Source organism: Hemibagrus wyckioides, linkage group LG13, assembly GCF_019097595.1.
Source record: "Hemibagrus wyckioides isolate EC202008001 linkage group LG13, SWU_Hwy_1.0, whole genome shotgun sequence".
Taxonomy (NCBI): domain Eukaryota; kingdom Metazoa; phylum Chordata; class Actinopteri; order Siluriformes; family Bagridae; genus Hemibagrus; species Hemibagrus wyckioides.
The window spans coordinates 20,845,322-20,871,322 of NC_080722.1; the positions used below are offsets into that span (position 1 = coordinate 20,845,322).

The 26,001-nt window shown below is 44.2% G+C and overlaps 1 protein-coding gene across 3 annotated transcripts in view; it reads left to right on the forward strand.

The window, feature by feature from the left end:
* Window positions 1-21,921, forward strand: part of drosha (drosha ribonuclease III) — a 54,713-nt gene extending 32,792 nt beyond the window's left edge. Inside the window, exons 22-32 of one of the 3 annotated variants that reach the window (XM_058405441.1) lie at window positions 2,256-2,326; window positions 2,468-2,512; window positions 8,105-8,262; window positions 9,059-9,164; window positions 9,839-9,980; window positions 12,699-12,781; window positions 15,362-15,465; window positions 19,033-19,125; window positions 19,302-19,348; window positions 21,455-21,608; window positions 21,683-21,921. In XM_058405441.1, the coding sequence (XP_058261424.1) occupies window positions 2,256-2,326; window positions 2,468-2,512; window positions 8,105-8,262; window positions 9,059-9,164; window positions 9,839-9,980; window positions 12,699-12,781; window positions 15,362-15,465; window positions 19,033-19,125; window positions 19,302-19,348; window positions 21,455-21,585 (980 nt within the window). In that variant the 3' untranslated portion in view covers window positions 21,586-21,608; window positions 21,683-21,921. Of the gene's footprint in view, window positions 1-2,255; window positions 2,327-2,467; window positions 2,513-8,104; window positions 8,263-9,058; window positions 9,165-9,838; window positions 9,981-12,698; window positions 12,782-15,361; window positions 15,466-19,032; window positions 19,126-19,301; window positions 19,349-21,454 lie in introns of all 3 variants that reach the window. The other 2 variants (XM_058405442.1, XM_058405439.1) reach the window with 2 other exon arrangements.
* Window positions 21,922-26,001: the final 4,080 nt, after the last annotated feature.

Genomic DNA, 26,001 nt, shown 5'->3' on the forward strand with positions numbered 1-26,001 from the left:
GGCTGCCTGATTTTTTTATGACCTCTTCAAGCTCCTTTCATGCTCAAGCTTTGGTGTCTGCACCTACTTTGGCTGCAGCTCTTCTCCTTCCAACTATTGCTCATGGGCAGGGCTCCTGATTCAACCAATAGGTATACCTCATGTTTGAATCAGGAGCCCTGCCCCTGAGCAGTAGTTGGAAGGATTCCTTCATCAACAGAATTGCTTCCTTTATCCCTGGGGTTTAGCGGTGTGTCCTAGAGTTACTACCATGACAGGCTCCAAAACCTTTTCAACTACAGCTTCTTGGAGCTGCCTCGTCAACCGAGTACTTGAACATGGTCCATTCAACCTTAGTGTTTCCAGTATCACATGATACATGATAGACGTTATGTGAAGTATTTGGTTCTATATGGAATTCTGTGAGTCTGTAGGCATAATATGGGAACCTCTAGGAGGGTCTAACCTTAAGCATTACTGCAGTGCCACTGATAGATCATCCCGATATTAACGAACGGCAAAAGATGTCTGAGAACGTACCCCACCAGAGAAATGCTACACAGAATGACTCGATTTTTTATTTTTTTTTGTAAAGGCCACGTGGCTTTAATGAGCTGGTCACAGGCACCGTCAGCACTTTTTAGAAATTTCCATCACACACCCGCTGACTTTGCACTTCACCATCTCTCACACTCCTGCTATATCACTCTCTCGTGTGCTGTGCATCTCGGAAATATCTTTCATCTTTTATCAAAGCCTGCAGCAGATCTCCAAGAGATGCGAATGCAAATACAGAAAAAAATGTATTAAGAAATATCAATTATTTATCTATGAAATATTAAAAGAGGTTTTAATTTAAAAAAATGGGACAATGGGGAAAAAAAACCGTCCTAAACATGGAGAAATGGCGAAACTTCATTATATGGCTGAGAAATGCAGAAAATGGTATTTTCTTAAATATTTTTTCAATTATTCGGTTAGAAATAATTTGGCTTTTTTAGCATAGAGTTTATTTCACTGTAGTGTCACTTTAAAAGGAGCAGAAAAAAAGTGTAATAAAGTTAAATTTGATGTTGCAACACCAGCAAAAAGAGAACTAATCACCATGGGGTAAATACTTTCAGGAGGTTTACTTCTTAAAATACTCGTAACTTTTCCTCGGGTAGTCTCTTTCCTTTTTATAGCTCCTTAACTCCTCCTGCTGAACACAGCTTTTAGTTCATATTTGCGGTGTGTTTTTCACACCTGCACTTCTTCACCTTCTGAGCTGCTTAGCTTTCACTCTCTTCAGCGTCTTTACTTTTCTCTTATTAGCTTTCACCTTTTTTGCTTTTGGCTGTTTGGTGTTTCAACGACTGTTTTCCTTTTCCTTCGTCGTCGTCTTCTTCCTTCTCGCATGTTAATTTTGTTGAGCTTTTATTTACTCCTGATCCCCGATAATGAACGAACGGAATGAAAGAAGCTGTTTTTGAGTCATGCTAATTTCCATGATAAAGCTGATTTTCTGATTAGAGCGAGCAGATGGAGGGGATTTGGGGTTAAAGCCGAGGAGAGATGGGATTATCTCTGACTCGCTGAGGATTTCTGGGGTATTTTTTTTTGTTGTTGTTGTTTTTAACAATGTGCAGTGGAGGATATTCTCTTTCGCTTCACTGTTCTTCTTCCACTCTCACTTCACTTAAACATTAAGGTGTGTGTGTGTGTGTGTGTACTGAGGCTGAGTAGGGTCACTTATTTCAAATGTAAATTAAAATAATGTGTCACTTTTGAATGCGAACGGAGCAATGATAGCTCAAGTTTTTTATGCAACAAAAAGTGTGTGTGTGTGTTAATGTAAATTCACCTCAGGAGAGGATTAATATTCATGTTTTACACTGAACATCCTCGTTTACATAATCCCACTGTGTGTACGAGTGTGTGTGTGTGTATGAAGATTAACAATCCTTTTATTTCCTCTCTTTCATTCTTTGTCACTGTTTTTGAATCTTCCTCTGTCTGTCTCTCTCTCTTTCTATACGTGTCTGTGTGTCTGCCTGCCTGTCTTTTTCTCTCTCTCTTTCTCCCCCCCATGTGTCTGTCTGCCTTTCTCTCTCTCTCTCTCTCCCCCATGTGTCTGTCTGCCTTTCTCCCCTCTCTCTCTCTCTCTCTCTCTCTCTCTCGCTCCATGTGTCTGTCTGTCTCTCTCTCTGTCTGTCTCTCTCTCTCAATCTCGCTCTCTCTCCCTCCATGTGTCTGTCTGTCTGTCTCTCTCTCTCTCTCTCTCTCTCTCTCTGCAGGTGCTGTGTATCTGGAAGGTGGCTTAGAAGAGGCCAAGCAACTGTTTGGCCGACTGCTGTTCAACAGTGAGGTGTGTGTGTGTGTGTGTGTGTGTGTGTGTAGAGTTCATAGTCCTCCCTAGTATACAAGTGTCTAAGTATGCATACAAGTATATATGTATGAGTACATAGATAGACTGATTGCTTTGTGTGTGTATCTGTGTGTGTTACAGGACCTGAGGGAGGTGTGGCTCAACTACCCACCTCATCCACTGCAGGTGAGCGAAATCTAGAATATCTTGTAATTCATGGAAAAAAGAAAGTACACTCTCCTTCAGGTCTTCGGTTAAACATGCACTAACATGCAAAATAAGTACACCCTTAATTCAAAGTTGCTTTATAGAACCAACTTTATCAACAGTAACTCGATTCTTCCTTAACTTAAACAACATATGAGAAAAATCAGCCAGCTGTGAAAAGCAGCAGCAGAGAAAAACGGTCGGATCAAACGAGGTGCTGAGAAACGAAACGAGTGCCTGGAAAAGGTGAAGGGTGCATTAATAAGGGCAAAGATTCGCTCACTTAAAGATATGGGAATGAGATTTTAACATCTGATCCAGCTGAGATGAGACATTTGGCCGTAGACTTTAATCCAGACCATTATAGTGCTGAAGGCTGTAAACAGCAAAGCGTGACAGAACTGTTCCAGGATCTTTCACATTAACAAGCTGCACAGAGACGAAACACAACTCCAACATTACTTTAAATGAACTTACAGAAGCAGTGAAACAGCTGTCTGCGGGTCGCTACCCTGGAATAGATGGATTACTGGGAAAGTTTTACCAGCATTTCTGGAGACTTGTATTGCTCTTTTAAGAACTAATTATTACAGCTGTCTTCTAGCTGTTCTGTCCCTTTTACCAAAGAAGGGAGACCTGGTACTGTTAACAAACTGGACACCAGCCATTTTGAAGCATCCTGATTACAAAATGCCTGGCTAACTGATTTAGATGCGACACATAGTCCAAATATATTGTGTACCCAGTAAAACGGTAACGGACAGCTTGTTATTACATTTGGTCTACATTTAAGCAAAGATGATTGGGCATCATATCAGTAGATGAAGAGACAGCATTGATAATCATTGCCACCAGAAACTCTACGGAGATTGCTATCCTGGATCCGACTGCTGTGTTATGAAGTGTGAGTAGAGGTAAAGAAAGGTCAGTGAGGGTCTAATTGTGCCGATTCAAACTAGAGATGTCCGACTATAAGACTGTCCTTTATATATGTAGAATTGCAATGGAACCTTTATTGTGCAAAATTAGGAAAGCTCTGTAAGGACTCCACTGAGGCACACGTCTCCTTGTCGGTCTGTGCTGATGGTGCCATGGCTTTAATAACATGTACCCATGATTTTACAGTACTCAAGAATAGTCTTAAAGTCACTGGAACAATTCTGAGTGCTTATTGGCAAGGGTTCCTAAGCTTTCAGAGAGATTTGTTTGGGAACGAGAGGTCATGAGTTTGAACACAGGAATTGTGAGACCATGTTGGAGAAACTGTCAGCTTGATCGTAATAAATGGACTTGGCTGCTACTACAGTTGAAGTACAGGGTGAGGGTGCAGGATATGAACAACCTGACTGCCTCTGCACCGTACCACAAACTGACTGCACTGTAACCACCAGAGGGACTGTTACAAGAAACAAGAAAGCAGTGGAGTGGATTCAAGCTGCAGCTCTGTAGTTGTTAGTTGCAGAAGAGGACAAGGTTTAGTGGGTATTGGAAATCATGTTTTAGGTTGTAAGCAATAAATAGACTGTTATATAGAAGAGATTTAGGCACGGACTAAATCTAACCCCTAACCCTACAAAGAGAGGCAGACTTATAGTATGACCATCACCTGTTTTATCCACTTTTGGACCCTTTTATAGATTATATTTATAGATCATAGAAATGCTAAAATTTTTAGTACAAATCTGAACAAATCCCTGAAGAATGCTTTCTTCTGCACTCATGTCTGAGAAGAGTGCACAAAACCTGATCACCGCACAGACATCAGTGGGTGGACGGAAGTCTGCTGGAGCCTTCAGGGAGGCAGTGGGTTTACAGTCCTCCAGATTGGTAACAAAGCTGCTGGACAAGAACTTGGATGGTTCTACCCAGAGCCTGCAGGCAACAGGAACAAAGGAGATGTCTGCAGAGAGGGGAAGGACAAGTAGAGCCTGTTGGTATAAAGGTATTTCCAGCAGAGTTTGAGGAATAGGATAAAGACAGTACTCTGAAAGTTTCATCTCACAGAATTGGGCAAATTTTGAACTGCTGTTACAGCATCTTTGTGAAGGTAACTTGCTGTGCCACCTTGTAAAATGACCCATGGTCAGAGTGGCTCCCTCTGGGCTTGACCACTGTTTGAGGGACTGGTGAAGATCCCAGTATGAGTTTCAATTCAGTTTATTTGTATAGTGCATTTAATAATGGACATCGTCTCAAAGCAGCTTTACAGAAGTGAATAGAAGCATAGAAGACATAAAGTTTAAAGCTAAGTTACTATTAATCCTTAACTTTTGTCCATAATGAGCAAGCCTGAGGCGACGGTGGTGAGGAAAAACTCCCTGAGATATGAGGAAGAAACCTTAAGAGGAACCAGGCTCAGAAGGGAACCTGTTAATAATGTCCTTTCTACAACACTTCATAATGACGAGGAATTGTTCAGCCAAGAGCTCTTGAGGAATGAATAGGTCAGTGTAGTTTCTGAGTTCAGTCTCTTTTATTCACAATAACATTTATTCAAATGTTAAAGACAGACATGTGGTAAGCTTAGTGGAGCTGTAACAGAACAGTGCAGGTTTTGTGACCAGTCAGAAACTGTACAATGTTTTCTAAAAGAAGCTTTATTGCAGGAGTTATATATAGGGATTCAGTACGAACATAAGCATGTCTGTTACAGTGCCAGGTCTGGGCAGCTACACTAGCGATGTGGAAAACCTAGAAAGGACCAGGGTGTCGGAGCTGGCTACAATACCAATGCTGGGATGATTGTGGGCGATCAAAAGTAGAGTGAAGCACATCACAAACTTGTGAATAATATAAAAGGGTTTTTTTGATGGTTGGGGGTGTTCTGTGTCATGTTGACGGAGATGAAAATCTGTGAATGATGAAAGTTTTTCCTTTCAAATGTAAAGTTACCTGGGATTAATGACACGCTACTCAAAGTAAAATAAAGACAGGGTAGATCTTAAAATCTCTCTCTTTACATTTATTCATTGGACAGAATCTTTTAGATTGAGGAAAGAAGCTTATACAAGCACAGGATGGAAGATCCTCTCTCTTGCTCTCTCTCTCTCTCTCTCTCTCGCACGTGCTCTCTCTCTCTCTTTCTCTCGTGCTCTATCTCTCCATCTCTCTTTCTCTCTCTCTGACCTTTTTGTTTTTCTTTCCCTGTATCTCTCTCTCTCTCTCTCTCTCTCTCTCAAATGAAGTTTTTTCTTCTAAAAAGCGATTTATATTAGGATTAAAAATTCAAAGATTAAAGACATTAAAAGATCATACAGAAAATCCTGTATCTGTGTGGTGTGTGTGTGTGTGCATGTGTGTGCGTGTGGTTTGGGCATTGGCATTTCTCAAAGATGAATTTTGACACAATGTTCTAAAAGGTCAAAAAGGCTGTGTTCCAAACCCCATTTTAAGCTCAGATGTTCTTCCCTCCTTGTGCCACTCACTTAACCCACACTTCGTGTATATCTGTGACTTCAGATTTTCACAGTTCCGCGTAAATTAGACGTGAATTAACAAAGCGACAGATCCATACGGCTGGCTCGAATGAATCCTCAGACCAATCCAGCACTGGTGAATTATGGGAATTGATTGGTCAGAAGGAGGATGTGTGTGTGAATGAAAGGGAGGGAAGTGGAACAGTAAGATTACAGGGTGAAGAAGGTACAGGAGTTTAAGTACTTTGGGTCAACAGTCCAGAGTAATGGAGTGTGTGGGAAAGAGGTAAAGAAGCGAGTGCAGGCAGGTTGGAATGGGTGGAGAAAGGTGTCGGGAGTTCTGTGTGATAGAAAAATACCAGTGAGAATCAAAGGGGAGGAATACAAGACAGTGGTGAGACCGGCCATGCTGTGTGGTTTAGAGACATTGTCACTGAGGAAGAGACAGGAGCCAGAGCTGGAGGTAGCAGAGCTGAAGATGTTGAGGTTCTCTTTGGGAAAGACAAGGTTGGACAGGATTAGGAAGGAGTACAATAGAGGGACAGTTCATGTTGGACATTTGCGGGACAAGGTTAGGGAGGCCAGATTAAGATGGTTTGGACATGTCCAGAGGAGGGAGAGTGAGTATATTGGTAGGAGAATGTTGGACATGGATCTGCCAGGCAGGAGGCAAAGAGGAAGTCCAAAGAGGAGGTATATGGATGTAATAAATGAGGATATGAAGCTAGTGGGTGCAAGTGTTGAGGATGCAGAAGATAGGGATAGGTGGAGAGAGATGATTCGCTGTGGAGACCCCTGAAGGGAAAAGCCGAGAGAAGAAGAAGACTGGTTAGAAGGAGTTGATTAAATAACCTCGTCCACTGGGACTTGTGTATGTAGAAGTTATGTAAGAAAAATGTCTGATCGTTGACATGGTGAAGTTTTCTGTAACACGTGTATATATACAGGGAAGGAGTCTCCAGTGTCAGCATCAAATTTCCAGATTTCTCCGGAACATGACGAGATACTTTTTTTTAGACAGATTTCATGGAGTCCTCTTCACCATGCCGGCGGTGAACGTAGTGTACACAGTGGAGTCTATGTGCCGGTTGTAGAAATCGACTTCTCTATCTGCGTCTGTCACAGTCGTACTCCTCCCTAAGTTTCCACTCACTAATTTGTTGTTCTGCTCCTTCACTTTTGTGAGTTTAAAAAAAAAACTCAGTAAACATTTCTCCAAGTTTATAAATGTGGCTGTCGAGAGCATCTGCTCCTTCTGAACCCGACGCCTGTGTCATTAACTAGCAAAATGTCATTAGCCGTAATGATGTGACAGCTGGCATTTGGATCGTCGGCGTTAATTAAGGACGACTCGTCAAGGAGGAAGACGGGGAATTCTTTTACGGGCAAAACAAGGACAAAGAGAGCGCGACATCACCAACCTCGACCCAATTAAAACGTTGTCTTTGAAGCATTGTTAGCGCCGCGTGACAGGCGTCTGACATTACGTTCCGTGTGGCCGAGATTCCGGATTTTGGGGGGTTTTTTTGCGCAGTTTTATTTTTTATGCCCTTGCCTAAATGGGACCCGTGACATTTTAGTGGCTTTATGATTTTTTTTAAATGCGCATGTCATTTATTCAGAGCCTTACTCAGCGTGTCGGAGGAACAACATTCACGATGGCGGCTAAAGACACGATGCAATAGACGGAGATGGAAACAGATCGAGATGTTTCTCACCACAGGCTTTATGTCCCAACTGCAGACTTCTCCGAATATTCCCATGTAGCTGAAGTAAATAAACAGAAAGGAACGATGATGCACAATTTAAAAAAAAAAATGCTAACAGGAATGAGTCTGGGAGAAGAAAAGCAGAATGGAGAAGAAACGGAAAACATGGCTCACCGGGCGAGAAACAACTGGGTGCAAGTCATGGAAGTAATTGAGCTGAAACACGGAACAGGTGAACACATTAGGGTAATCGGTCAGAGGAAGAGGGGGTGGAGTCAAAAGCATGAAAAACTCAAAGCAGTCGCTTGCTCTGGGATCCGTGTGTTGTTCTAGGTTAATAAACGACTAATCAGTTTAAGTTAGCTAAGCAATATATCAGTCTCCTAAAAAAGTGGATTTCTATATTTCACTTTAGTTGGTATGAATGAAGTGATGGTGTGTTTCAGGTGCAGGAGCCGGTGACAGACAGACAGCTCATCGAATCGTCTCCCGTCCTGCAGAAGCTGACGGACTTCGAGACGGCCATCGGAGTTTTCTTCACGCACGTCCGTCTGCTCGCTCGAGCCTTCACACTGCGCACCGTAGGCTTCAACCATCTCACACTGTACGCCTGAAGTGTATCAAGTATAAAAGTGAAGCAGAGTTGAATAAAATATCACACTGATTTTACTGAGCACTCTCTCTAACTCTCTCTCTCTCTCTCTGTCTGTCTTGCTCTTTTTCCTGTCTGACTGTCTGTCTTTCTGTCTGTCTCTCTCACTCTCTTTCTCTCTGTCTGTCTGTCTCACTGGCTCTCTCTCTGTCTGTCTGTTTGTCTCACTTTTTGTCTGTCTGTGTATCTCTCTCTCTCTCTCTCTCTCTCTCTGTCTCACTCTTTGTCTGTCTCTGTCTCACTCTCTGTCTCTTTCTCTCTCTGTCTCACTCTTTCTCTGTCTCTCTCTCTCTGTCTCTCTCTCTCTGTTTCTCTCTCTCTCTCTCTCTCTTTCTCTCTCTCTCTCTCTCTCTCTCTCTCTCTCTCTCTCTCTCTCTCTCTCTCTCTCTCTCTCTCTCTCTCTGTCTCTCTCTCTCTCTCTCTCTCTCTGTCTCTCTCTGTCTCTGTCTCTCTCTGTCTCTCTCTCTCTCTCTCTCTCTCTCTCTCTGTCTCTCTCTCTCTCTCTCTCTCTGTCTCACTCTTTGTCTGTCTCTGTCTCACTCTTTGTCTGTCTCTTTCTCTCTCTGTCTCACTCTTTCTCTGTCTCTCTCTCTGTCTCTCTCTCTCTGTCTCTCTCTCTCTGTCTCTCTCTCTCTCTCTCTCTCTCTCTCTCTCTCTCTCTGTCTCACTCTTTGTCTGTCTCTTTCTCTCTCTGTCTCTCTCTCTCTGTCTCTCTCTCTCTGTCTCTCTCTCTCTGTCTCTCTCTCAGGGGTCATAATCAGAGGATGGAGTTTTTGGGAGATTCCATCATGCAGCTTGTAGCCACAGAGTATCTGTTCATTCATTTCCCTGACCATCATGAAGGCCACCTGACGGTGTGTGTGTGTGTCTGTTTCTGTTTTTGTGTGTGTGTCGTACTGCTGGTGTGTCAACATGACGACAAATTATTACGATAAGTAGTCTGAACACACACACACACACACTCTCTCTCACCCACTCTACACGGCCAACTACTAAATATTAGATTTGTACAAATGAACTGCAGCACAATGTTTTCACAGTCCACACACACACTCTCCAGATCTCCATCAGAAGCCACTCTAGTTGCTGTTATGATTTCCCTTATGGCTTGATGCAGGCTTTTATAATTATTTATTTATTTATTCTTTTTTTTCTTCTCTGACTTTTAGCATCTCTGCTGTCTGAGTACAGCTAACACTCGGCTGTAATAAATAAATAATATCTAACATTTGTTTTTTATTTTATCTTAAATTTGATTCCATTCCCCTGCATTAGTTGTGTTCTTGCTGCTTAATGTAAAATGAGTTGTTGGGGGTTTTGTGTATTGATTTTGTTGAGTTTGTGTGTCGCTGGTGTTATGATAAATCCGTCATGTTCTGTAGATGTCTTGATTTCTGTAGTTTGTTATCAGGGCTGATGGGATTCAAGTCCCTAGGGGAAGTAAACAAAGGCGCATTAAAAACAGGACTGAAATGCAGGGCTGGTATAGCATTAGCTCAGTAATGTTTGTGTGTGTTTGTGTTTTCAGCTCCTGCGCAGTTCCTTAGTGAATAACAGAACGCAGGCGAAGGTGGCGGAGGAGTTGGGAATGCAGGAGTTTGCAATAACGAATGACAAGACCAAACGACCTGTCGCTCTGCGCACAAAAACACTTGCTGACCTGCTGGAGTGTGAGTCTGTGTGTGTGTGTGTGTGTGTTAGTTGTCTTCATTTTTTTAAAGGTAAAAAGCTAGGTGGATTCAACGAAAATTAAATCACTGCCATGTATACACACACACACCCTGACTGAAACTTTGTAGACTCTTTCATCTCTTAAACAGTTCTTTGAGTGCGCACACACACATACACACTACATTTCAGTCAACTGGGAACACCCGAGAAATCCGTCAGATCCAGAAGAGGCTGTGTGTGTGTGAGTGTGTGTCTATGGTTTGTGTGGTGTGCCTATAGTGTGTCTGTAGTGTGTGTCCCAACAGTCTGTGTGTCTGTGTGTGTGTGTGTGGCCTGGAGCGACAGAGCGATGAATGATGACGAAGTCTCTCCTCTCACACACTCAAACACGACCTGAATATTTCAGCAAGTAAAGAGATTTCGGAGAAAAAAATTGAAGAGAGAGAGAGAGACACACAAAGAGACAGAAGCATATGGACCTGACCGAAGTGACAAAATACACTTTATCAGTAGGAAGGTGTGTATATGAGAGAGAGAGAGAGAGAGAGAGATGAAAGCAAAGAGAAGGAGAAAAATAAAGAGGAATGGAACAGCATTCAAGAACGATTCATAGAAGGGAACCGAGGCAAAGTGACCATGAGCGTGGAAAAATGAAGAGTGACCTAGACCCAGAGCAAGACTAATAACAGGATGAGAAAACTTCATCTTTGGTTTCACAAACAAAACTTATTCTCTTCTTTATAAACGTAAGGCTGTGTACAGGATGAATTATTCTCAGTCAGTTAATTTTCAGAAGTGATAATCACCTTTATATTACACAGAAAGACAGTAGTCCTGTAGACCACCCAGAATCCAACACACATACTGATAAAAACTGGATAGAGGACTGAGTAACGAGACCCAGAGCAATGAGATTCAGACTACAACTGTGAGTAGTGAAACCCAGACCAAAGAGTAATGAGACCCCAGCCCCACAGTGTAATGGCAGCTCTGATTAATGAGATACAGACCAAATAGCAGTGAGAACAAAACCTCTGCACTGAGTAGTGAGACCCAGATGAAAGAGTCACCAGGTCCAATCTTTTTACTCCGGTGTTAGTAAATAGACCCAGACCTGTTCTCTGAGCAACGATATACAGGCCAGTTTTGAGTAACTGGACCTAGACAAGAACTTTGAGTAACAAAATCCAAATTAAAACCTAAGTAATGAGACACAGATTGAGCTCTGAGCAGCAAGACCCTGGGCAGTGGGAGGTAGTGTTCTTAGTAACCAGAATCAAATTAAGCTCTGACTAGCAAGACCCAAACCAAGCTCTGAGCAGTGAGAACAATACCAAGATCCTGAGTAGTTTGAGTAGAATTCTTAGTAACCAGACCTAGAGAAGAGCTCTGAGTAATGAGACCCAGATGAAGCTCTAAGGAACATGGCCCAGACCAAGATCTACGGAGGGGTGGCCCAGACCAAGATCTACGGAGGGGTGACCCTGACCTAGATCAAAAGAGCATGACTCAGACCAATATCTAAAGAGCATGAACCAGAGCAAGATGTAAAGGTGCATGACCCAGATCAAGCTCTACAGAGTGTGACCCAGACCAAGCTCTTAGGAGCATGACCCAGACCAATATCTAAAGAGCATGAACCAGAGCAAGATGTAAAGGTCCATGACCCAGATCAAGCCTGTAAGGAGTGTGACCCAGACCAAGCTCTAAGTAAGGAGTCCCAGACCAAGGTATGAGCAGTGAGAACAAGACCAAGATCTGCATAGTTTGAGTAGTGTTCTTAGTAACCAGACCTAGAGAAGAGCCCTGAGTAATGAGACCCAGATAAAGCTCTAAGGAGCATGACTCGGACCAAGATGCTAAGGAGCATGACCCAGATGAAGCTCTAAGGAAAGTGACCTAGATCAAAATGTAAGGAGCATGACCCAGACCAAGGTCTAAAGAGCATGAACCAGAGCAAGATGTAAAGGTCCATGACCCAGACCAAGCTTTACAGAGTGTGACCCAGACCAAGCTCTAAGTAAGGAGACCCAGACCAAGTGTGAGCAGTGAGAACAAGACCAAGATCTGCGTAGTTTGAGCAGTGTTCTTAGTAACCAGACCTAAAGAAGAGCCCTGAGTAATGATACCCAGACAAAGCTCTAAGGAGCATGACCCAGACCAAAATGGTAAGGAGCATGACTCAGACCAAAATGGTAAGGAGCATGACCCAGAACAAGCTCTGAGCAAGAGTAAGAAGATTTCAGACGACTCAGATGGAGACTCGGAATGATGGACCAAGACTTCCCTCATTTTCCCCCAATTTGGTCAACTTATATTTTTCACCCTCTGGCCAGCTCTCTCCATCAAACGTCTGCTACGAACCAGAGGAGGATTAAGGCACAAACTTTCCCTTCTCCTGCTGCATCACAGGGCAATGTAGCACTGGAGGAGAGAGTATACTCCTCCCACCCAGGGAGCATGGACAGTTTTGCTCTAATGGACTTCCGATAGTTGTGGCAACATTGGGATTCAAACTAGTGAATGTCTGGATGTTAGGGAGAATACTTTTCTGAGGAGCCACTTGAGAGCTAGAAAGTAATTCTAACCAGTCCCAGACTATAAGAAAACGATATCCTTAAATGGTTTATTGATCTTCTACTCACCATCTTTATTTCAGCAATGATAAAACGCTAAAGAGTCATAATGTAATTAGGACCTTTTCCTCTTTTTTTCAGCTTTCATTGCAGCACTTTACATAGACAAAGACCTCGAATATGTTCACACTTTCATGAACGTCTGCTTCTTCCCAAGATTAAAGGTACGTTCATGTCCATGTCATTATTGAGTATTAATACAAATATTACTTCTATGTTTCTCCAATATAAGATATTGGAACCTTCTTCAGGAACCTATCATTACAGGAACCTTTTAAGCTCCTGATCCAGAGTCTGTACGTTTCTTTGTTTCTTGAATGATTAAGGTGGAGCTTGACCTACTGATCAACACTAATTGGTCAAACATGATCTCTGCAGAAGGTTTAACCATGCTGAAGGTTTCATAGTGTTACTCACAATTGGGCTTTTTAGTCTAGAAGAAGATTCCTGCTTGTACAGGTACCTGTAATTTGTGGTTACGATTTGATTAGCATTTGATGTAATAAAGAAATAATTCTTTATTGGTGATGCTGTTTCTCATTAGCTTATAGTTTTGTGAATTAAATTTCATCCAGCAGCACAAATATTATGTAATATAAATTAATAATTCATGCGAAAAATATAGCACCTCTTTGCTTGTGAGTCTTGGCCAGGAATGGTGCATCACTAGTCAAAATAGTGCACTAACTGTGCTACTTTCCTATTGAGAGGTGGGTGGAGAAGACACGTCTGTGATCTAGAGAACAGTTAGAACAGGTTCCTTTCCTTTCCCTTTTTTTAGCTTGGCCTGGATTTACATTCATACACACGCTCTCTCTCTCTCTCTCTCTCACACACACACACACACACACACTTTCTTGCTAGTCCATGCTAATTGCTTGTCTGTCGAACGTCTCTGGAGAGAGAAGGACGGAAGTTCAGAGCGACATCGCCATGACCCCGATTTCCATTTATGAGAAAAAGCGACAGGGAGAAAAAGATGTGTCCACTTCTCCTTCAGGAAAAAAAAAAGGAAGACTTTATCCTTTTTTCTCCTCCTTCTCTAATGGGGAAGAGATGGGGGGGAAAAAAGAAGGTCAGTGATGTCCATCCATCGTGAAAACTTGACAACTTCCTCTCGAACAATGAGAACACACTAGGGGCTGGAAAGAAAGTAGGAATGAAGGACAAAGGGCAGAGCTTGTGAAGGTTGCAACAAGTATTAGGAGCGTATAGGGAGAAGAAAGACAGAAAAGAGAAGTGGGGATGGTGTGACCTTCCCAAAGTTATTTCAGACTGAGCTAAGAAAGAAAGATGAATAATAAATAAAACTCATGAAAAAACAGTGGGGTTTGGAGAACTGGGACTGAGGGAGGTTGTAGTAATGATGGGATTTGGGAAAGAGAGACATTTTAGAAATGTAGGGATTGAAGAGTGCGATTGGGTTGAAGTGAAGGAGAGATGGAAGGATTGAAAAGATGGTGGTAGGGTTGGAGAGATGGAGGGGTTGCAGTTGTAGTAAGGGAGAGATGCAGAGAGTGAGTAATGGTGGGTGTGACAGACAGGCTGAAGTGAGGGTGGGTTTGGAGAGATGGAGGTAGGGAAAGATCAAATGATTGGGGAGATGGAGGGATTGAAGAGCTGGTGTGGTTGGAGAGATGGAGGGGTTGTAGTGAGCGAGAAATGGAAGGACTGGAGAGATGAAAAGATTGAAGTGATGGTGAGTTTGGAGAGACGGAGGGGTTAAAGTGAGGGAGAGATGGAGGGATTACAGAAGTGGGATTGCAGAGAGGGAGAAGGGTTGAAGTGAGGGAGATGGTGGAATCATAGAGTTGGAGAGGTTCATGAAATGCAGGTATTAGAAAGATGGTGGGTATGGAAGTATGGATGGTTTGAAGAGATGGAGGGATTGGAGAAGTAGGACAGATGGAGAGATTAATAAGGTTGGAATGATAGATAGATTTGATTGATGAAAGGATTGGAGATGGATGGAAAGGAAAAAAAGGTAAAAGGTGTGTGTGTGGCTTGGGGGGGGGTTGGTTCAGAATGGAGTGATAAGAGGAGAAAAAAGAGAAGGAGAAGGAAAATGAATAAGGAACAAATTTCAAATAAAGCAATTATTAAATAAAAACTATAAAATGTATGAAAAAAAGAAAAAAATCAACTGGAGGAAGAATAAAAGAGACAGAACCAAGATAAAGATGGAGAGATGAAGCTGTAGATGAGGAAATAAGAAGAAAAGAACAGATAGATAAGAAAGATAGATAAATACATGGTGAAGGAGAAATAAAGCAGAGAAACGAAGAGGAGAGATGTAACAGGGAGAGAGAGAGAGACTGTGGAATGATGGAGAGATTAGAGGGGTGAAAAGGTGTAAAGTGATGAGAGAAGAAGCTGGAGATGGCGAGAGCTGCAGATCATTTCAGATTCAATGAGGCAGAAAAGAAATAAAACGTCAAAAAAAGAAAAAAGGGAGAGATGACGGGGGGGAGATGGAGGGATACGAGGGGAAGAAAGATTTAAAAAAAAAAAAAAAAACAAGGAAAGAAAATTCGAGAGAAGAATATGCAGTGTGGAAGACAGGAGAGAGAGATTAGCGAAAGCAAAGAACAAACAGAGCAGAAAAGAAGATGGAGAAGAAGCAGGGGGGGAAAAGGAGCTGCAGAGCAAAAAGAAAAAAACAAACTAGAAAGGTGAGAAGCATCAGACACACACACCTGTTAATTGTGTGTGTGTGTGTGTGTGTGTGTGTGTGTGTGTTACAGGAGTTTATCCTGAATCAGGACTGGAATGATCCGAAGTCTCAGCTCCAGCAGTGCTGCCTCACCCTGCGCACCGAGGGCAAGGAGCCTGACATCCCGCTCTACAAGTACACTCTCTACACCTCGCTCCCTACAATCGCTCTTTACACCTCAGTCCCTACACCTCGCTCCCTACACCTCGCTCCCTACACCTCGCTCTTTACACCTCAGTCCCTACACCTCAGTCCCTACACCTCAGTCCCTACACCTCAGTCCCTACAATCGCTCTTTACACCTCAGTCCCTACACCTCGCTCCCTACACCTCGCTCTTTACACTTCAGTCCCTACACCTCGCTCCCTACAATCGCTCTTTACACCTCAGTCCCTACACCTCGCTCCCTACACCTCGCTCTTTACACCTCAGTCCCTACACCTCGCTCTTTACACCTCAGTCCCTACACCTCAGTCCCTACACCTCAGTCCCTACACCTCGCTCCCTACAATCGCTCTTTACACCTCAGTCCCTACACCTCGCTCCCTACACCTCGCTCTTTACACCTCAGTCCCTACACCTCGCTCCCTACAATCGCTCTTTACACCTCAGTCCCTACACCTCGCTCCCTACACCTCGCTCTTTACACCTCAGTCCCTACACCTCAGTCCCTACACCTCGCTCCCTACACCTCGCTCTTTACACCTCAGTCCCTACACCTCGCTCCCTACACCTCGCTCTTTACACCTCAGTCCCTACACCTCGCTCCCTACACCTCGCTCTTTACACCTCAGTCCCTACACCTCGCTCCCTACACCTCGCTCTTTACACCTCAGTCCCTACACCTCAGTCCCTACACCTCGCTCCCTACACCTCGCTCTTTACACCTCAGTCCCTACACCTCGCTCCCTACACCTCGCTCTTTACACCTCAGTCCCTACACCTCAGTCCCTACACCTCAGTCCCTACACCTCACTCCCTACACTCGCTCCCTACACCTCGCTCTTTACACCTCAGTCCCTACACCTCAGTCCCTACACTCGCTCTTTACACCTCAATCCCTACACCTCGCTCCCTACACTCGCTCTTTACACCTCAATCCCTACACCTCGCTCCCTACACTCGCTCTTTACACCTCAGTCCCTACACCTCGCTCCCTACACTCGCTCTTTACACCTCAGTCCCTACACCTCAGTCCCTACACCTCGCTCCCTACACTCGCTCTTTACACCTCAATCCCTACACCTCGCTCCCTACACTCGCTCTTTACACCTCAGTCCCTACACCTCAGTCCCTACACTCGCTCTTTACACCTCACTCCCTACACCTCAGTCCCTACACCTCGCTCTTTACACCTCAGTCCCTACACCTCAGTCCCTACACTCGCTCTTTACACCTCAATCCCTACACCTCGCTCCCTACACTCGCTCTTTACACCTCAATCCCTACACCTCGCTCCCTACACTCGCTCTTTACACCTCAGTCCCTACACCTCAGTCCCTACACTCGCTCTTTACACCTCAGTCCCTACACCTCGCTCTTTACACCTCACTCCCTACACCTCAGTCCCTACACTCGCTCTTTACACCTCAATCCCTATAGCTCGCTCCCTACACTCACTCTTTACACCTCAATCCCTATAGCTCGCTCCCTACACTCGCTCTTTACACCTCACTCCCTACATTCACTCCCTACACCTCGCTTCCTGCACCTCGCTCACTTGTACTTCATTTCCTACACTCACTCCCTATACCTCACTCCCTACACTCACTCCTTACACCTCGCTCCTTACACCTCGTTCCATACACCTCACTCCTTACACCTCGCTCCTTACACCTCACTCCCTACACTCACTCCTTACACCTCGCTCCTTACACCTCGCTCCTTACACCTCACTCCTTACACCTCACTCCCTACACCTCACTCCCTACACTCACTCCTTACACCTCACTCCCTACACTCACTCCTTACACCTCGCTCCTTACACCTCGCTCCATACACCTCACTCCTTACACCTCACTCCCTACACCTCACTCCCTACACTCACTCCTTACACCTCACTCCCTACACTCACTCCTTACACCTCACTCCCTACACCTCACTCCCTACACTCACTCCTTACACCTCACTCCCTACACTCACTCCTTACACCTTGCTCCTTACACCTCGCTCCATACACCTCGCTCCATACACCTCGCTCCTTACACCTCGCTCCATACACCTCGCTCCATACACCTCGCTCCTTACACCTCGCTCCTTACACCTCGCTCCATACACCTCGCTCCTTACACCTCGCTCCTTACACCTCGCTCCTTACACCTCGCTCCATACACCTCGCTCCATACACCTCGCTCCTTACACCTCGCTCCTTACACCTCGCTCCTTACACCTCGCTCCATACACCTCGCTCCATACACCTCGCTCCATACACCTCGCTCCATACACCTCGCTCCATACACCTCACTCCTTACACCTCACCCCATACACCTCACTCCTTATCCACATGCTTCCTACACTCTCCACTCACTTCTCTTCTTAAGTTTCTTTCCTCTCTTTCTCTCTCTTTCTCACACAGGATGATAGCTAGTGTTAAAGCTTTGATGTTGCTGTGAGTTGCAGGCGTTCAGCTGTAATTTGATGCTAATTACATCCTAATTGGGTGAACACTGTAGGAATTACAGCACTTTTTTTTTTTTTTTATTAAATAATTGGGCAGTTGGCTACTCAGCCGCTCCAGCTGTGCCAGGTGTGTGTTATTCCCCTCATTATTTCACTTACAAGGAAGCCGATAGACGATCTAGGGTTAATTTCCTGTGTGACATTTTCCATTTGGAAATCTGTTGCTGTTAACTCTCATTATCAAGTCCAAAGAACTCTCACTGCCGGCGCAGGCTGAAAAATCCAAACAAGAGCGTCAGAGAGACGGAAGGAACATGTAGGGGCGGCCGGATCAACCAGCTGGTGCGTTCTTCAAAAGAAAGAACGAGCGCAGGAACATCAAAAAAAGCTCAGAAGGCGATGGAGACCGGCTGTGGAGGATGAGAGAATTCCTTCTGAGTGAAGAAAAAAACTCTTCATTTGGCCAAATTAAGAATGTAGGCACGTCTGAGTCAAAGTCAACAATTGAGAGATTTCACCAGAGAAAATACAGAGGGTTTGAGTCTCAGAATCTCTGAAGTGTTTCCCCCAGAATCCTATTTACTTGCATTCACCCAAAGGCTTCATACCTCGTTGGGTGACACTCACAGTGCAGATGACCTGAAGCAATACTTTGAAAGCAACTCGAGACTTTTTTTAAGTGGAATGTTCTGCAATGGCCAAATCAATCTTATGCCCTGAATCCAGTTTCACTTGCTGGAGGCAAAACTGGAGACCAGACGCCCCAAGAACAAGCAGGAACTAAACACCAGGGGAGAAACCCAGCGTCTGGTGAGGTCTGTGATGAGACTGATTTACTTTTGGTCCCTTAAGGTAAAACTATAACTTTATTGATGTCCAAGTATTTGTGTCCCCGGTTAGTTCCATCATCCTGACTGTCCTCTACAAACATGGACAGGAAATGTCACTGACTGCCTCTGAGCTTCTGTCAACTTCAACTTCCTTCGTTGTCTTCTCTGTCTCTCTGTCTCTCTCTTTCTCTCTCTCTCTCTCTCTCTCTCTCTCCGATTTATTCATCTTGTCTTTTTCTCTGTCTCCCCGCAGGACACTGCAGACAGTCGGCCCGTCTCACGCTCGCACCTACACGGTCGCTGTGTACTTCAAAGGAGAGAGAATCGGCTGTGGAAAAGGGCCAAGGTACGACACTTAACAGATGTTAGTGGTGTCCCTCTGTCTGCTGAGGGCGGAGTTATGAGGTGTGGGAGGGTGTGGCCACACTACTCTATGGGTGGGAAGGAAGTGATGCCATGTGTTGCAAAGAAAAAGTGAGGGAGAAAAAACGTGTTGATTTAACGCTGTGTTTTTCCATGCAGTATACAACAGGCTGAGATGGGAGCCGCCATGGACGCTCTGGAGAAATGTAAGCTCCTCCTCTTCCTCCTGCTCCTCCTCCTCCTCCTTCTTTTTCTTCAGCTTCTCTTTTTCTTTCGGCTTCAGCTCTTCCTCCTTCTCTTTCTTTAGCTCCTCTTCTCCTTTTTTCAGCTTTTCCTCCTCCCCCTTTTTCTTCAGCTTCATGTTCTTTGGCTTCTCATCCCCTTTCAGCTTTTCGTTCTTCTCATTGTCCTTCAACTTTTTCAGTTCTTCCTCCTCCTCCTCCTCCTTCTTCTTTTGCTCCTTTTTCTCCTGCTTCTCTTTACCTCTTCTTCTGGGCTACTCTTTCTTCTTCTCATACTTCATTCATCATCTACTTCCTTTTCTTTTCATCATGTACCTCTGCATATCCCTTTCCTCATTCTCCTCCTTCTTCAACTTCTCTTTTTCCTCCACTGTCTCTTTTGTTGCACTTATCCTTTTTCTTTAGCTCCTCCACCCCTTTCTTCATCTCCTCCTCCTCCTCTTCCCTCCTCCTTCCATCATCTCCTGCAGCCTTACCGCTAAACAGCATCTGCTCTGAGCGAGTGTGAAGAAATAAAAAGACGCTGCAGAATTGCAGGTTTCAGCATGACAGCTTGAGGAAACAGATGAGTCATCACCTCTCTCTCTCTCTCTCTCTCTCTCTCTCTCTCTGTCTTTCACCTTCTGATTCTGTTGCTCCTCTCTTGTTTTCTTGCTCTCACTGCACTTGTCAGGTTGATTGATATTTGCTCATTTCCACTAAATGATCACCTGCCCCCCTTTTCATGGGAATAAATTAGCGCTGCTTCCTTGAAAAAGGTCAGCTGACTTTAATCTCGTTTTCCTCTCTGCCTCTGCCACACTCTTCTCTCTTCCATTCTTTCTCCGTCTCACTCTTCCCTCTATTCTCTCGCTCTTCTCTTTTCCCTCTTTTCTCCGTTCCATTCTCTTCCGTTCTCTCTCTCACTCCTCTCTGCTAACTTTTCTGTTTCTTCACCTCGATTCTGTCGTGTTCCTCTCACTCTCTTTTACTCTATCCTCTTTTTCTGTTTTCCTTCACCCTCTTCCTCTCTCACACTCATCCTTTCTAACCACTCCGTTCACTCTCGTCTGCCTCACAGTTCCTTCGCTCTTCTCTCTCATTGTTCTAACTGACTCTTATCCCTCACTCCCCTGTCTCACTTCTTTGTCTCACTCCAGTCTCACGGTCTCACTTCCCTGTCTCACTCCTCTCTCTCACCCCAGTCTCACTCCCCTGTATCACTTCTTTGTCTCACTCCAGTCTCACGGTCTCACTTCCCTGTCTCACTCCTATCTCTCACCCCAGTCTCACTCCCCTGTATCACTTCTTTGTCTCACTCTTATCTCTCACTCCTGTCTACTCCTTTGTCTCATTCCTGTCTCACACTTATCTCTCGCTCCAGTCTCACTCCCATCTACTCCTGACTCATTCCTGTCTCACACTTATCTTTCACTCCAGTCTCACTCCCATCTACTCCTCTGTCTCATTCCTGTCTCACACTTATCTCTCATTTCCGTCTACTCCTGTCTCATTCCTGTCTCTCGCTTCTCTCATTCCCGTCTACTCCTGTCTCACACTTATCTCTCGCTCCAGTCTTACTCCCATCTACTCCTGACTCATTCCTGTCTCACACTTATCTCTCGCTCCAGTCTCACTCCCATCTACTCCTGACTCATTCCTGTCTCACACTTACCTTTCACTCCAGTCTCACTCCCATCTACTCCTCTGTCTCATTCCTGTCTCACACTTCTCTCATTCCCGTCTACTCCTGTCTCATTCCTGTCTCTCGCTTATCTCTCATTCCCGTCTACTCCTGTCTCACACTTATCTCTCAATATCCTGTCTCACTCTCTCTCACTCTTCTGTCTGTATTGAGAGAAATAAAAAGTGCTGTTCTGCTCGAATACACCACCCTTTCTTGAATCCTAAGAAGATTTCAGGTTTATCTTCAGCACTAATCTCGGAGCCTTTAGCACGTCGTCTCTCATTTTATAACCGTGTTGTATTTTTTTCACTGTATGTCTTTTGTGGATCTGGACAACACTCGTTTGGGTTTATGTTTTGCACGAACACTTCGGCTCCACACATTTGCCATGTGCTTTGTTCCAGATAACTTCCCTCAGATGGCCCATCAGAAGCGCTTCATCGAGCGGAAGTACCGCCAGGAGCTGAAGGAGATGAGGAGAGAGAGAGAGCGACAAGAGCGAGAGAGCGACGACGCCGAGGACACTCGCAAATAAAGAAGGGAAAAGGATGGTACACGGTAACAGACAACTGGCTTTCCCAGAAAACACACACACCTATTTTATATAATAATCACCACTGTTCCTGCATTAGGACGTGCCCTTGGTGACCTCTTGAGAGCGTGGATCTGAGGAGCACAAAGGAAAGCAATGCACTTAGATTCAGCGACGACGAGCTAAAGACAGAATGCAGCAGGAGTTTCTGGGTAAATGTGCTTCTGCATCTACAGAGACGTCGATTTCATCCCTCGTGGTGATGACGGGGAAACAGCTGAAGGGAACACTGATAAAGTGATCATCGAATGAAGTGGACTTGGACTCCTCTCTTTTTGGTTCATACCTTGATTTTATTTCAGATATTTTGTTTTTAATGAACGTCACTGAGACACTGTGATTATAAATAAACTGTATAAATATATCAGAAATGTGGATTTTTTTCATGAACGTTCTTTTTACATCCTTAGTCTCAGATTCACAGACACATAAATCGTTCTATACATATAATAGATTAATAATTATGTATACTATAGATGTGTAGCACAAAGATTAAGCATGCTGTTAAAAAAAAAAAGACTCACGGCATATTCACACAGATAGTGTTGCGTTAGCTTCACAGCTGGAGTGTTATGTTGCTGGACCTGTAGTGTGCTGCTCAGGGACGGTTCTGGATGCTGCGTTAATGCTGCAGTGTTTCCCATGATGACGCCTTACATCAGGATTTAAAAAGGTGAAAGAAGGAGTGACGTTCACTTCATGTCTTGGTATATATGTATGTATGTTAGCACGTTTGCCTCACACCTCCAGCGTCCTGGGTTCGAATCTCGCTCCCGTTCATTGTATGTGTGGAGTTTGCATGTTCTCCCCGTGCTTGGTGGGTTTCCTCCAGGTGCTCCGGTTTCCTTCCTAGGCTGATTGCCCATAGTGTGTGATTGTGAGTGTGAGAGTGTGTGTGCCCTGCGATGGGTTGGCACTCCGTCCAGGGTGTATCGTGCCTGGATGCCCGATGACGCCTGAGGCTCCCCGTGACCCGACGATAGATCGGATAAGCGGTACAGACAGTGAAATGAAATGACATGAAATATATAGTTTTTCTTCAAATTTCTTTCTTTCCCAGTGAGCTGTGAATACATCAGTCACAAATGTGCGTTTTATTAATTTGTAAATAATTTTGCAGCTACACTATATTGCCAAAAGTATTCGCTCACCCATCCAAATAATCAGAATCAGGTGTTCCAATCACTTCCATGGCCATAGGTGTATAAAATCAAGCACCTAGGCATGCAGACTGTTTTTACAAACATTTGTGAAAGAATGGGTCGCTCTCAGGAGCTCAGTGAATTCCAGCATGGAACTGTGATAGGATGCCACCTGTGCAACAAATCCAGTCGTGAAATTTCCTCGCTCCTAAATATTCCACAGTCAACTGTCAGCTGTATTATAAGAACGTGGAAGTGTTTGGGAACGACAGCAACTCACCCACGAAGTGGTAGGCCACGTAAACTGACGGAGCGGGGTCAGCGGATGCTGAGGCGCATAGTGCGAAGAGGTCGCCAACTTTCTGCAGAGTCAATCGCTACAGACCTCCAAACTTCATGTGGCCTTCAGATTAGCTCAAGAACAGTGCACAGAGAGCTTCATGGAATGGGTTTCCATGGCCGAGCAGCTGCATCCAAGCCATACATCACCAAGTGCAATGCAAAGCGTCGGATGCAGTGGTGTAAAGCACGCCGCCGCTGGACTCTAGAGCAGTGGAGACACGTTCTCTGGAGTGACGAATCGCGCTTCTCCATCTGGCAATCTGATGGACGAGTCTGGGTTTGGCGGTTGCCAGGAGAACGGTACTTGTCTGACTGCATTGTGCCAAGTGTAAAGTTTGGTGGAGGGGGGATTATGGTGTGGGGTTGTTTTTCAGGAGCTGGGCTTGGCCCCTTAGTTCCAGTGAAAGGAACTCTGAATGCTTCAGCATACCAAGACATTTTGGACAATTCCATGCTCCCAACTTTGTGGGAACAGTTTGGAGCTGGCCCCTTCCTCTTCCAACATGACTGTGCACCAGTGCACAAAGCAAGGTCCATAAAGACATGGATGAGAGAGTCTGGTTTGGATGAACTTGACTGGCCTGCACAGAGTCCTGACCTCAACCCGATAGAACACCTTTGGGATGAATTAGAGCGGAGACTGAGAGCCAGGCCTTCTCGTCCAACATCAGTGTGTGACCTCACAAATGCGCTTCTGGAAGAATGGTCAAAAATTCCCATAAACACACTCCTAAACCTTGTGGACAGCCTTCCCAGAAGAGTTGAAGCTGTTATAGCTGCAAAGGGTGGACCGACGTCATATTGAACCCTATGGATTAGGAATGGGATGTCACTTAATTTCATATGCGCGTCAAGGCAGGTGAGCGAATACTTTTGGCAATATAGTGTATATCGACTTCCCTTCACTCTAGCTTTTATGCAGATTCATGACCTAGAGCTTGTCATGTAGGAACTAGAAACTAATAATAATAAAATAATATTGAAATACAGCTTCATTCACTTATTTATTTATATATATATATATATATAGTAATGCATCGTATTTTTTCCTGTTTGCTGAAATTGGATCTAATCCACTGCATTACCAATGAAAAGTGTTTCTCTAACCCTGGGGTTAACAGGTGCACTCAGCAGGTGCTGCTTCACACCAGGCAGAATGTGTCGACTTGATTTAAACACCTCCTGATATATCCACTGCACCTCGCACCGTGATAAAATAACAGTTTTTTAAGTTAAAAATACTGAAACACATCAAACATGACACATTAAGCAGCAGTTCACCTTCTCAGCTTCTTAAGGCTGGTAAAAATGTACCGGATTCAGACCTGATTTAATCATTACTCATTAATCAATTTTTAGACTTTAAAATAAAGGAAAATGTTATAATAAAACCGTTCACAGTCATTTTTTCCCCCGTTTGACAAAACTGGGTTAAATCGGGTCTTGCTTCGAGACGCTTCCCATTGCAGCCCAAATTTTGCCACAGTTTTCTGCTGTTAATCACATCTGGATCATAAAAACCGAAATACATTTGCAGATCGATCTATCTATCTATCTATCTATCTATCTATCTATCTATCTATCTATCTATCTATCTATCTATCTATCTATCTATCTATCTATCTATCTATCTATCTATCTATCATTACTTTTCCTTTAAATATACACTCTAAATAATAATAGTTATATGCTGAAATTAGGAGAAATATTGTCAGCAGTTCACAAAAAATGAAACAAAACTGTTCATCTCACCAGTACATGCACCTGTAAGGAAAAAACATAAGAGAGCTGAGCTTTCCAGAGCTGTATGTGTATATATATATACATACACACACACACCCACCATTCAAGCACTGACAGGTGAAGTGAATAACACTGATTATCTCCTCATCGTGGCCCCTGTTAGTGGGCGAGATGTATCAGGCAGCAAGTGAACGTTTTGTCCTGAAAGTTGATGTGTTACCACCACCAACAAACTATTAGGCAGGTGGTCATAATGTTATGCCTGATTGGTGTACACTCCCATATACACTGATCAGGCATAACATTATGACCACCTGCCTAATATTATCAGAACCAGCATTCAGCAATTTGAGCAACAGTAGCTCGTCTGTTGGATCGGATCACACGGGACAGCCTTCACAACCCACATGCATCATCCACCTTGGTCGCCCCATCACCCTGTCACCGGTGCACCACTGTTCCTTCCTTGGACCACTTTTGATAGATACTGACCACTGCAGACTGGGAACACCCCACAAGAGCTGCAGTTTTGGAGATGCTCTGATTCAGTGGTCTAGCCATCACAATTTGGCCCTTCATCAAACTCGCTCAAATCCTTACACTTGTCCATTTTTCCTGCTTCTAACATCAACTTTGAGGACAAAATGTTCGCTTGCTGCCTAATATATCCCACCCACTAACAGGAGCCATGATGAGGAGATCATCAGTGTTATTCACTTCACCTCTCAGGGGTCATAATGTTATGGCTGATTGGTTTGTATCCATGATTTCACCATATTTTAATAGCTCTGCATATGTAAGTAGAAGCAGAAGACTCATGAAAAAATGGAAATGAACAGAATTCTACAGCATGAAGTTAAAGCACTAAAATAACCTCAGATACACTATTAAGCAAAAGTATGTGCACCCCTGTCCATCCACATGGGCTCCGATCTCAGTTCTAGTGAAGATTGTGGAGGGGGGGATGAATACTTCTACAAGGCTCTGTAGAAATGATCTCTACATGTCCCATAAAACATGAAGCATTTTGATAAGTCAACCCGTAATTAGCGCACGTAGCTGGTGTGTGTGTTGCATATCGAAGAGCACTGTGTGTTAGAAACAATGATCACACCTTCTTCATTTTCTGTCT